The sequence below is a fragment of the Nomascus leucogenys genome, chromosome 21 (genome assembly GCF_006542625.1).
Source record: "Nomascus leucogenys isolate Asia chromosome 21, Asia_NLE_v1, whole genome shotgun sequence".
Taxonomy (NCBI): Eukaryota; Metazoa; Chordata; class Mammalia; order Primates; family Hylobatidae; genus Nomascus; species Nomascus leucogenys.
Genome location: NC_044401.1, coordinates 51907124 through 51919757, shown reverse-complemented (window position 1 = coordinate 51919757; position 12634 = coordinate 51907124). Strand labels below are relative to the sequence as shown.

Genomic DNA, 12634 nt, shown 5'->3' with positions numbered 1-12634 from the left:
CCACCCACCACTGGGCCCTGGGAGATACCGGCTGCTTTATTCTGGCAGAGCTGAGGTGGGACTCCTGGTAGCCAGTGGCAGTGGCAGTGATGGCTGTGGTTCCTGATGCCTCGTGAACCAAAATGGCCTGCAAACCTGAGACCAGGAAGAGGGAAGCCACCGTTGGATGTCTGCCCATCACCACCCCTGAAGCAGCCCCTCCCTTCTTCTGATTTGCAGTTTCAAATCTGAAAACAGACAACTGTGTGTGTTGAAGAATCTGAAAAGACAACTGTGTGTGTTGAAGCTATGTGGATTGTAAGAGTTAACAGGACCTAAGCGCAGATAACTAAGCTCCCACAGGCACTGGCCCACCTTGGCAGGCTTCCTGTCTGGTCTCTGATCTCCTGCCTGGGCCATCGGGCTTGCACCCAGCTCACCGTGCAGCTTCTTTTGGCCACTCTCATCGTCCTGGGACACCAGCTGCATGGGCAGCTCAGGCTCGATGCTGGCTAACAGTGGCCTGGTGGACTCCCATTGGATGCTCAGAGAGCTGAAGTTGTCGAACCGGCGGCCCTCCTGGTCGTAAGCAGCCAGGTCCAGCAGGGGGTTGCGGTGGCTGGACACTGGGACCTGCAGGGAACACAGGTCAGATGCTGTGGTCACCCCCAGGACTGGACCTGGACACTGACCACGCAGTGCACTCTGAGGCCAGCAGCTGCCCTGTGGGCTCTTGGAGGTGCTGGTGAGGGAATGGGATGAGCCAGAAAGCAATCCTCACTATTGCCACCCACCAGGTCCCCCCATGGCCCTGTCCAAGCTGGCCTCTGGCTCCAGACCACAGCTCTCAATGGAATAAGAACCATTAGGGGGCCTTCAGCAACACTGGAGGCATTTCTGGCTGTCCCTACTGATGAGTCAGGGGGTTGCCACTGGCATCTAGTCGGGAGAGGTCCATGATGCTGCTAAACACCCTACAATACACAGGACAGCCCCCAACAGGAACTATCTGGCCCCAAATGTCAACAGTGCTGAAGCTGGGAAGCCCCACCCTGACCTACTACTGTGGGCAGGCTGCTCTCCTTCCCCTCTGCCCTCACCTTTCCAAATGATTGCCATCCCCCACCCAGGCACATGTCAGCACCTCTAGGATGGCCCCACTAGTGGTTTCACAGGAATGCAGATTTCAACGCCTAAGATGTCCCAGAGCCACTGGCTATGTACAGCTCCTTTCAAAGTGGAATACTCGCCTAATCCTTAAATGTCCCAGGAAGGTGGAAGGGGTCATCCCCATGTGAAGAAAGCACAAGCCCAGGCAGGGAAAGGAGCTCATCCAAGGAGGTTCAGGATGGGCGCTCCAGGCTGCAGGTCCAAATCCTAGATTCCCACCACTCTGGCTTGATCTCTTGCTCCCCGAGCAGACTCTCCCCTTAGAAACCGGCTGAATCAAGCCTCTTTCCTGCGGGCTATTCCTTGCTTCTCTGGCCTCATAGCATGGGGGCAATGTGGGCAGGGCCACAAAGCAGAGGCCAAGTGTCTCTGACCCCACAACTTGGACTGAGCCCCAGCTCCACCTCTCAGTGCCCAGGCAAGTTATGAACTCCCTGAACCTCAGTTTCTCCAGCTATGACACACAAAGCACAACCGAGGGATTTAAATATGGGGACTGCAAGGTCATTTTAGAGAGCCTTCCTACATTCGGGTAGGAAAGGGGGCAGCCATGAGCATCATTCACAAACAGGGCTAGTTTTCTATTCGGGGAGAGGGGTGTCCTGCAGGAAGAACTACCCTTCTCTCATACTCTGGTTAGAAGTGACTGAGGCACTTGCTCTGGCCAGTGAAATGGGTCTAGGGGGAAGCTTCACTGCCAGATCCTGACCTGCCACATTCCCTTTCTCTCCACAGTGGCACCTGCCATGATCAACATGGTGGCTGCTCCACAGCCCATGTCTTGGAATGAAGATCACAATGACGCAAAGCAGGTCTCCCAGCCAACTAGAGGCTCATGCAGCATGGGCAAGAGGTGAGCTTGTGCCATGTGAAGCTACGGAATGTGGGCTTGTTTGCTGTGGCAGCCTGGCCAGACCCCGCCTGCCTGACTGATACAGTCACAAAACACCCCACCTGCACCATGAGGGCTCCTCCCAACTCCTTCTAGCTCTCTTGCCCCAAGAGAACACTTGATTCAAGCAGGCTACAAATTCTTAATCCACGCCCTGCTCAGAGTAGGCCAGCACCATCAGCAGGCATGCAAAGGTCTCATCATTATTCATAATATAGAAGCCGGGAGTTTGGGCAGGGGCTGTAGGGACCTATCCTAGGTGCTCCATGGCTCCCCCAGATGCAATCCTGGCTGGAAAACCAATGCTCCTCCAGGGAAGGAAATTGACATTGGCTAAGAACACGTGCAAGCTAACTGGCCCATTTGAGGCAACAACATAAGCCCCATATTACAAACAGGGAGGCTGAGGTCCAGGGACGTTAAACGTTAAATGACTTGTCCAAGGTCACACAGGTTTAGGGGTGGAACTCAGCTGGCCTGACTGTAGAGCCCAAGGACCTCCCCTGACTCAGTGTGGCCAATCTCTGGTGTCTCATCTGGGGGCAGCCCCTAATCAGTCCCATGCAACTGGTGCCCATCCACAGTGAGCGAGCCACACGCTAGAGGACCTGCTTGGAGGGCCAGCGTCAGGCTGAGTCTGGCTCTACCTTGTCATTCTGATCAGTCAATTCCATTCTGGTGTCTCTCCTCACCAATAATTTAATCTGCAAACACATCTTGGGTAGCCTTTGAAGTTGGAGAGTATAAAATTACCTTGATCCTGCACCCAGGCTGCATTGCAGGGATATATCTTTCTCAAAGTTCCCTAATGACTGGCCAAGCATGGTGGCTCACGCCTGTAGTCCCAGCACTTTGGGAGGCTGAGGCGGGTGGATCACGAGGTCAGGAGTTCGAGACCAGCCTGACCAATATGGTGAAACCCTGTCTCTACTAAAAATAGAAAAATTAGCTGGGCGTGGTGGCGCATGCCTGCAATCCCAGCTACTCAGGAGGCTGAGGCAGGAGAATCACTTGAACCCGGGAGGTGGAAGTTGCAGTGAGCCGAGATTGCACCACTGCACTCCAGCCTGGGCAACAGAGCGAGACTGTCTCAAAAAGAAAAAAAAAAAGTTCCCTAATGAGGCTCTAAATTGCCAGGGTCACGCCTCAATGGCTGGCTGGTGGCTCAGGAACCTGAGGACTGATGGATCACACAGCCACTCCGTGTTTGAGGTCCATTATTTTCTGGCGACATCTATGATGTGCAAAGCCTAATCAGAGTCAAGCCCTGCAGCCATCATATTTAAGTCCAGAGAGACAACCCTGGGCTAAAGCAGAGGTCCTGGCCAACAGACAGACCAGGCACAATCCAGCCCCAACGTGGCCTGCTCAGCTCACAGCCAATGCTAAGGACAGGGAAGATGCACATAGGTATGATTTTTCTTTGAAAGTGAGAAAGCTGGGCCAGCCTGGGGTTGAATTGACTGTCCCTGAGCTGAACAGGCTGCCTGTCCAGAGAGGACCTGCTCTCCAGTTCAGCTACTCCCTGGCCAGTTATCCAGCAGTGTGGCTTCTCCACCTATGAGTCTGCAAGAGTCAAGGGTGAAGACGAGTAGCACATGCACAGTGCATTCGCTGGTTCACTCATTCATCGCTCCTAGTTACTGAGCTCCTCCTATGAGCCAGGGTCTGCTCTAGGACTCGCAAAGAATAAATGGAGTGAGTTCCACAGCGTTAGATCGCGATGAGCTCACACATGCCCTCCTCAGAGCCCCACTCCGCTCCTCCTGAGCAGCCTCCTCCTCGCTCTGCTGCGTGCCCTATTTCACTTCCCTTGCAGCGCTTGCCACCTCTGATCCATCTTATTTGTGCATCTCCCGGTCTCCCTGTCATCTCTGGGAGGCAGGTTCCTTGCCTGTCCCGATTACTGTGCAATCCAAAACTCAGACCTGTGCCTGGCACAGAGGACATGCTCCATAAGTACATACTCAAGGAGTGAGGAGCCGCCCACCCCCCTCCTCTGAAAAGGGGCCGGGGGCTGGTGCTGGCCAGAGGATGTCTCATGTCCCTTACCCTGGACACACTCAGCACCTTGGGCTCTGAATGCCCTAGGGACTAAGGCATGGATGTGTCTCAAGTCCAAGGGGAGCAGACCTGTGGCTTCCCCTACCATCCCTGCTGTTAGACAGACTCCCAAAGGACTTTCTTCCCCTCCCAACACTTACTTCTGAAACACAGCCCCACATCGCCCACATCATGGGGATGCTGTAGCTGATTACCTCTCCTCAGCAGCCCCCATGCCTGCTCTGACCCTACATACTCTGTCCATAGACAGCAAGCCCCATTTTAACACCCTCAAGGCACAAAAGACAACAAGTTATTTTTAAACTACCAAGTGCCAAACAAAGACAGGCAGCGAATGCGGAAAAGGACTCTATCTTCACCTGGCACTGCCACTAGTAGCTGTGACTTTGGTATGTCCCTCACCTCTCCAAGCTGCGTGTCCCCTGCATATAAAACACAAATGAAACCAGCGCCCTCACAGGGCCAGCTGTTGAGACGAAGGAAGTGCAGTGTGGAGCTATGTCCGTTACAATGCTTGGGACCATGGGCAAGGCCGCCAATGTCCTCCTGCCCAAGCGGGCGGCACCCTCGCCTCCTCCTGAGCATAGCCCACACTCACCACCTGCTTGTTCTGCTGCAGCAGCGGACAGGACACGTCCAGCTGGGGGCTGGTGTAGACAGGCGCGAGGGTGAGCCTGGATGGTGGGGCGCAGACGAACTTCACCACGGCAGGCTCCACTGCAGGGAAGGGGTTGGTGAGGCTGGGCTTGTTCCCCACCGACAGGGCGATGACCTGGTAGGGCACAGTGAGCAGTCAGACCCCCACGCTTGAGTTCTCACTCCTCTCTGAGCTGTGCCACACCCCACCCCAGCTCCCTCTGACTCAGTTTTCTCCTCTATAGGATGGCAGTGATGATGATACCCATGCCACAGGGTCTTAACAAAGGCCCAGTGGCACACAGGTGGGAAAGCACTTTCTCAACACCTAAGAGACTCTCAGATGGGTGCCCACGTGCCCTATGGGCTGCTCCTATCCCAGGGAAGAGGTAGACCCGGTGAGGCTTCATGGTTTCCCAGGACCCTAGGAAAACCCCACGGTTGCATTAGCAAATTCACAAGTTCAAGGATGCTTCAATGAGTCCATATGGAGGTGAAAACACCCATGGAATGAGGGACAGACGTGGGAAGTGCATGCTGCAGAATGATGATGGGGCAAGCGAATCAGATAGGAACTCTGCAAGACAATGCCCAGGAGGAGCTGCAGCCTGGAGGCAGGGCCTGCCCTCCGCCTGCTCATGCTCTGCAGCTCCAGGGGCTGCTGCAGAGAGGGAAATCCATGGTGCAAGAAAAGAGGGAAACCTGTCTGCCTGGAGAGCTGGGACCTCAGAAATCATATCCAACCTCCTCTTTTTTGGAGCACCATGGCTCAGGGCCCATCTTGAGGTAGCGCCCTCATCCTCCTCAGATGACATGCACTTGATGGAGGACACGAGCCCCCACCCCTCCTGACCATGAGGCAGGACCAAGGGCAGTGTCCTCCCTGACTCCACGCAGGCTTTCTGTCTGTACTCGGTGCCCCATGTGAGGGAGCCACAGAGCAATGGATTGGGAGGGCCCTAGAGGTAACCCCAATTGGAGGTCAAATTCCTACAGCCCTGACAGGGGACAGGGATGGTGGGGTCATGCCAGGGATAAGAAATATATACAACTTAATTCATGAGGAATTTTATTCTTCTTATTGTATTATTTATTATGATGCTGCTATTGTTCTTGTTGTTTTATTGTTTTTCTAAAACCACCCCACTGGTGAGTGGAACCTATCACCAGGCATCTTTTCTGGCCATACCAGGGCAGCTGTGGCATGGCTGATGCCATAGGGCACCCTGGGAGGCATGCATGTGCATTTTATTGCCAATTGACATTCTTTGCCCTGCTACACATGCAGGAAGTATCCTTCACTTCCCAAAGAAACGGGCTCTCTCCCATCTTCCTGATTCCCGCCGAATACCCCTTTTGCTTTGGGCTTCCTGCCTTGGAAACGGAGCAGTAGATGCCCACCAGAAGCCCCACAAGCTCTCAGCCCACCCTCTCCGGGGAAGAACTGCCAGGGCCCAAGGCGCCTGAACAGCAAGATGCCCTCCAGTCAGCATGTGGGGATTCAGGTCACACATGTGTTTTGTCTGGTCCCCTCAGCCTCCTCAGCTTTTGGTTTTCAGCATTAAAAAACTTAAGAGATTACCTATGCAAAAAAAAATATTGTGATTTCCAGGTTATCCTCAAGAACCAACAAGAAGTGTCAAACCTGGGTCTACAGCCTCATTCATTTACGACCCTGGAGACATTGGACTTGTGACCCCCGAACTCAAAGCCTCCAGCTCTGGTTTGGTTAGTGGGGGATGCTGAAGCCCATGGAGGTGGCAAGCCACCCAACTGGCCTGCTCTATGAAAGCTGGTATAGCAGGAGGTCCCCATTGCCACACCTGCTTGGCGTTCATTGAGTCATTCCACCTCACCATGCCTCAGTTTGCCTGTCTGTAAAATGGGTACAATAGGAGTGGCTGTGTCTCAGGGTTACTCCAAGGAGTAAATAAAACAATACTGAGAGAGTCATTTTCCACCCCTGCCTTAGGGCAAGGAGGGTCTGGAGCAGCTGCCCACTCACCTGCTCACCCAAAGCCTGACAAGTCACAAGGATCCAGTGTTGCTGATAATTCCGGGAGGAATGGGGGGCAAAGAGAGCCAGGCTGATGCTGTCAGTGTCCTCAGCGGTGACATTCTGGAAGAATTTGGACGGTTCCAGGATCCAAGGTCTGGGACCTCCTTCAAACAGCATCTCCTTTGAGGAGCCCAGGGTTACCAAGGCAACAGAGGAGGGATCCACAGCCTGGGGAAGGAAGAGGCAGAAGACTTGGCATTCTTCTAAGGCAGCACGGGAGGGAGCTGGGCATCCCAGCCCCGCATCCTCACCCTGCTTGTGGGGGCCAGTGGTCAGGCAAACCCCATGTCCTGTTTGAAACTCATTCTCCTCATCTGCAGCACTCATGGGGATCGTTGCAAAGATCCAGAGGAATGGGGTGTAGATAGAATTAAGCCCTCACTCTGACAGACTGCTGGAGGGTGTACATGGATTTGCCTCTTTTGTCAAACAATCTGGTAAAAGCCTTGAAAATACCCACAGCCCTGGAACCCAGGAATTCCCCATCTGGAACCTAACCTAACAACACAATGGAGAGAAACATGTCAATGCACAGACAGATGTTCATCACCCTATTATTTCCCACAGCAAATAACCAACAATAATCTACAATCCAGCACAAGGGGCTCAGTACACATGGTGTTCCCCAGTGACGGAAGCTGATGCGGGCCCCCAAAGCAGTCTTCACAAAGATCTACAAGCGCAGGATACAAATCTGATGGTGCAGTTTGATCACAACCATGTTTCTGTAAAAAGCATAAAATCCTAAAGAGATATCCACCAGGTGCCCCATGGAGATGCAGCCTGTGGTGTCCTTGCTGGCATCCTTGCCGGTGGTCTGTTCCCTTCCTTCTGAGCCGCTGGGCTTCCCACACTTTGCACCATGTATGCATGAGCTTCGAAGGTGAGTCTTGTGGCACCTAGAACCATGCCTGGAACATAGTGGGTGCTCAACAATTCTTTGTTGAATGAAAGTGAATTGGCAAGTAAAACTGTGGAGTCCTTAAAGTACCCAGTAAACAAAGGAAGAATTAAAGTAATATTTCACACAAAGCTCTCATTTCCTCCATGGCCTAGGGCAACCAATGGTGCCAACGGCCCCATGGCCTCCTGGTGTGGGCAATGGCAGTGTTAGATTCTATGTAACAGGGTGTCATTCCCAGCCAAACTCCAGGAAGACGTGGAGACTCCACAGGACTCCTCCCTCCAGTGACACAGCAGGGGTGCGGAGAGGAGGGATTCACTCTGAGGGGTCCCGCAGTCCTGCTCCTTGACTCCCTGCCCAGCTGGGCTAACCTCCCACTGCAGAGGGTCCCACTGCAGTGACTGCCACGTCCTCACTTGTCAATCTGCTCCCCGCTAGACCCATCTACTCTCCCTTCAAACAGCTGCCCATGTGTCTCTTACTAAGACACAGACCTGACCCTGTGCCTTCTGCATTAAACAATTCCACAGCACCCACGGCCCTCAGAATACAGGCTCAGCTTCTGTCCTGGGACTTGGGCTCTCCCAACCTGACCCCAGTCCCAGCTACAGACTAGTGGCATCCTTCTAGAGAACCATGCTCAGCTGTCCCCAGGCCTTCGCAGAGGCTACCCTCCTGCCCTCCTCACACTGCAGGGCTCAGCACACTGGCCTCCAGAAAGCCCTGCTTCTTCCCCCACCCAGCGCCAACCTGTGGCCCAGGCGACTCTTTTCTGGCCCCCACTTCACCTGGTGCTCCTCACCCTGAAGGAGCTTCACGGCTTGGGGGTCTCCCTGATCAGGCTATAGGCTCGTGGAGGGTAGGGTGTGTCTGTTTCCTTCTGCGTCTATGGCATGATCTTAACCACATGAGGAAGGAAAAACCTTGTAAGAAAAATATTCCCTCCCCACCCACAGAAAAACCTCTTCCACCTCTGCACACACTGGAAGGGTCATGCTAGCTCTCTGGGTTCTTTTATAAGGGCACTAATCCCAGCCGTGAAGCTTCTGCCCTCATGATCTAATCACCCCTCAAAGACCTCAGCTCCATTACTGTGGGGGTCAGCATTTCAACATATGTATTTTGCGGGGACACGAACATCCAAATGATGGCTATCTCTGAGGAAGGAAGCCCTCACCAGTCACCAAAATCTGCTGGTGCCTTGACCTTGGACTTCCCAGCTCCTAAACTGCAAGAAAGCAATTTCTGTTGTTTATAAGCTACCCAGTCCAAGGTGTTTTGTTAAGGCGACCTGAACAGACTATGACTTTTCAAATGAGAATTCTGTCCTTTTGACTTTGTTTTTGAATATGAACATTTTTTGAATCTGATATAGGTTATCGACTGTCTCTGGGCATCCCTCCCTGCACATGTGTGCTCACACACAAATAATTCCAAGGAGGCTGTTGGTGCCCCTGCTGTAACCCATCCCCAGACTCGACCTTCAACAGAGCCAGGCGTGGCCCCTGTTTCCTGCAGGAGAAGCACTAAGTATGCTCAGGGCCTTCATCTCTTATCCTCTCAGAACTCTCTGCTGGAGACAGCAGCACAACCCAGTTCTGCACGTCACTCAGGCCTCTGCCTGAGCGTCACCTCCTCAGGCAGGCCTCTGCTGAGCCTGTCTGAAACAGGGTCTCCCTTCCCCTGTCACCCTCTTTCCAGCTCAACTCTTCATCTCTGCCCCTCAGACATCACTGGATATACCATCATTTGCTTCTCTGTCCCCACTGGAGCGAAGCTAGTGTGGGATCTTAAACAAGTTAATGTCTACAAGGCTGTTTCCCCATCCTGTGAAATGGGTACAATGATGATGCCTACCTCAAGGGGCTACTGGTGCGATTCAGGGGCTAGAATGAAAGACCTGAATATATGACTAGCACACGCTCAATCAATGGCCCCTGCTGTTAGAAACTGTTATGATTATTAACTGTCATCCCCACTTTATAGGCAGAAAGGATAAATCCCAGCAGATGAAGACACCAAACCAAGCTAATCCAGCTGGTGGGCCCGGGTCTGTTCTGACTCTTGATCCCATGCTCTTACCCACATCTCATGGCCACAACCAATAAAACCCCACTATGGGCAAAGCAGGCCACTGTGTATCTTGCTAAAGACATTTTCATGACCAGCCCAAAGTGAAAGAACTGTGCGAAGGAGCTGTGTGTTCTACAATTAACAACCGGAGGATGAGGAATTATCACCTTCCTGTTTAATTCTCTCCCACAGGCATGAAAGTATCATGGAACCCTGTGCCAAGGAGACAGGTTAACAACGCAGCTGATGAAGGATGCTCATGAATTGTGCAGGCTCCTCTGTGGGTGTCAAAGCCCAAATATTCCAAATATTCCTCATGTGTGACAGAGACATCAATTCCTCTATTGGTTAAGTTTCTGTCACTTGGCTTTTGTTCCTTGTAAATAAACCTGATCTTACCTGCTAACTAGGAAGAAGACAGATGAAAGGAGAAGAGACTCATATCCACTTTTCTCTGTAATCTGTCCAATCAGGAAGCCACCTCCCTGAGAGACATGTCTACCTTATCTTCATCCTTACATCTCAGCTCAGGACTGTGAGCTCAGCTTCTGGCTTCTGCTGCTCCAGCCAAACGCCCTGATAATCCAGAGCCAGGAGGGGCCCTGAAAAACCCCTCTCCAGGTGCCTGGTGAATGCTCTAGCTCCCAGAAGGTGCACAGGGCAACCCCAGAATGCCTGCTGTCCTCAGGGATTTCAACTCTCTCCACTCTGCTCTCTGACACTCTCACCTGCTGCAGTGCTATGCTTGAGTTGGGGTGTGGGGGCAGGTCTTGATCTCTTCATTTTAAACTTCTACCCCCATCACCCTTTCATGCTCTACTTTTTTCATGGCAAGCAGAGGCAAAATACATTCTTTGCTTTCTTTATGGTCGTCTCTACCTCTCTTTGTCAGAATGTCACTTCATGGGGACAAAGGTTCTGTGTTTTCTGCCCTGGTGCATCTCTAGGGCCTGCAGCAGGGATTGCACAAGTAGGTATTCAGGCCTGTGTGCTGAAGGAACAAATGGGTGGAGGATAAGGAGCAGGGCTAGGCCTCTGATCACTAACGGACATCTGAGAAGTGTCTGTTATGTTTGCTCTGGAGGTCAGGAGGCCTTGGCTTCTGCCCTGGCTGGGTGACCTTGGACACATTTCCTTACACATTCATTCTAAACAAAACCACCCTTGGTTGATGTCTGCTCTGTACCAGGCACTGAACCCAGGGCTAGGGGTTCAGAGATAAAAGATCCTAACATTGCTGGGCACGGTGGCTCACGCCTATAATCCCAGCACTTTGGGAGGCCGAGGTGGGAGGATCATGTGAGGTCGGGAGTTCGGGACCAGCCTGACCAACATGGAGAAACCCTGTCTCTACTAAAAATACAAAATTAGCCGGGGATGGTGGTACATGCCTGTAATCCCAGCTACTCGGGAGGCCGAGGCAGGAGAATCGCTTAACCCTGGGAGGCGGTGGCTGTAGTGAGCAGAGATGGCACCATTGCACTCCAGCCTGGGCAACAAGAGCGAAACTCCATCTCAAAAAACAAAAAACAAAAAAAAAAAGAAAAAGAAAAAGAAATACTAACATCACCAAACTTGCTTCCAATGAACGGGTGAGAGGAAGAAAAAAATGGTACAAACCATGAGGACCGGAGCTGTCTTCAAGGCTGACACTGGGAGCAGAAAAATGCAAGAAAATGCAAGGACTGCCTGACCGAGCCAGGGAGACTGGGGCTCCCCCAGGACTGCTCTCCAGCCCTCCCTGGAAGGAGGAGCAGGAACTCCCTACCAACGAACCCTCTCTGCACCTCCTGCAAGCCAGGCAGGGTTCAAAGAAAGGAATGATTACAGTCAGCAGCCTCCTGCATGGCAGCCTTCGCACGGAGCCTTCATACCCACCCTGGAGGAAGGCCCAGTTCTTTTTTATCCATGTATAATAACTAACCCTTCCTGAGCCTGCACTACCCCCTAGACTGTGTTCTGAGCTCATTCCATTTGTGAGCTCAGCAAATCCTCATCACAACCCCATGAGGCAAGAGCTGTCTCAGTCCCATTTTACAGGCAGGGAATGTAAGGCCCAAGAGTGGGTGGGGGTCAGGCTGGACTCGGCTCAGGAGGGTGGTATGGACACTGAGGCTATGTGCTCTGCTCCGCACAGGCCGTGGCCACCACTATCCTCAGATGGGAAGCAGGATGGACGGACACTAGGCCAGGGCAGATCCGCTCTGACCCCAGTCTTGGAGGCCTCAGCATCTGCCATACCACAAGGCCGCTGTCCCAATTCTAGGGCTCTGTGGAGACCCTGAAGGTTAGCTCTGGAGTGAAGCGGAAGCACTCCACTGTTCTGACCCTTGCTGAACACACTTCTGAAGCCCTTGTAGCCCACATTCCTACCTTCGTTGGGAGAGGCTGGCAGGTCGGTGTCCTGCCAAGCCTGCCAAGTGCTGTCTCACATAACCACAGAGATGCCCACAACCACTGCCCCATCAGGGAGGCTCTGCTCCTTCCACATGGATCCTGCTTTTAGCCAGAAATCATGGGAGAGGAAGCTGTGCCAAAAGCTATTTTGAAGGAATCGGGTTTATCACGGAAATTCGTCAGAGCAAATGGGTAATTTGCATCTGGGAAGGAGTGGGCAGGGGGGTGGTAAAGGGCAGGGCCCCTGGCTCACCTTGAGGGGCAGGTAGGCAGCAATGGTGATCTTGGCACTCAGGTGGACGTGGCCATGTCTGTAGCTCACAAGAAACGTGGTAGAGCCCTGGGCCTTGGCCTTTACCCGGACGCCGCTGCAGTGCTCAGAGCCTGGTGGCAGCCTCCCTACAGAACGGAGAGAACTAGATGGTCACCCTGAAATCACTTTTTTTTTTTTTGAGATGGA

At 52.8% G+C, this 12634-nt stretch overlaps 1 protein-coding gene across 1 annotated transcript in view; it reads right to left on the bottom strand.

Annotated features, from left to right (window-relative positions):
* Positions 1-12634, bottom strand: part of NUP210 (nucleoporin 210) — a 111143-nt gene that overhangs the window by 41738 nt on the left and 56771 nt on the right. Inside the window, exons 14-18 of the mRNA XM_030801683.1 lie at positions 12428-12573; positions 6747-6968; positions 4704-4877; positions 420-612; positions 29-135 (exon numbers count right to left, since the gene is read on the bottom strand). Of these exons, the coding sequence (XP_030657543.1) occupies positions 29-135; positions 420-612; positions 4704-4877; positions 6747-6968; positions 12428-12573 (842 nt within the window). The remainder of the gene's footprint in view (positions 1-28; positions 136-419; positions 613-4703; positions 4878-6746; positions 6969-12427; positions 12574-12634) is intronic.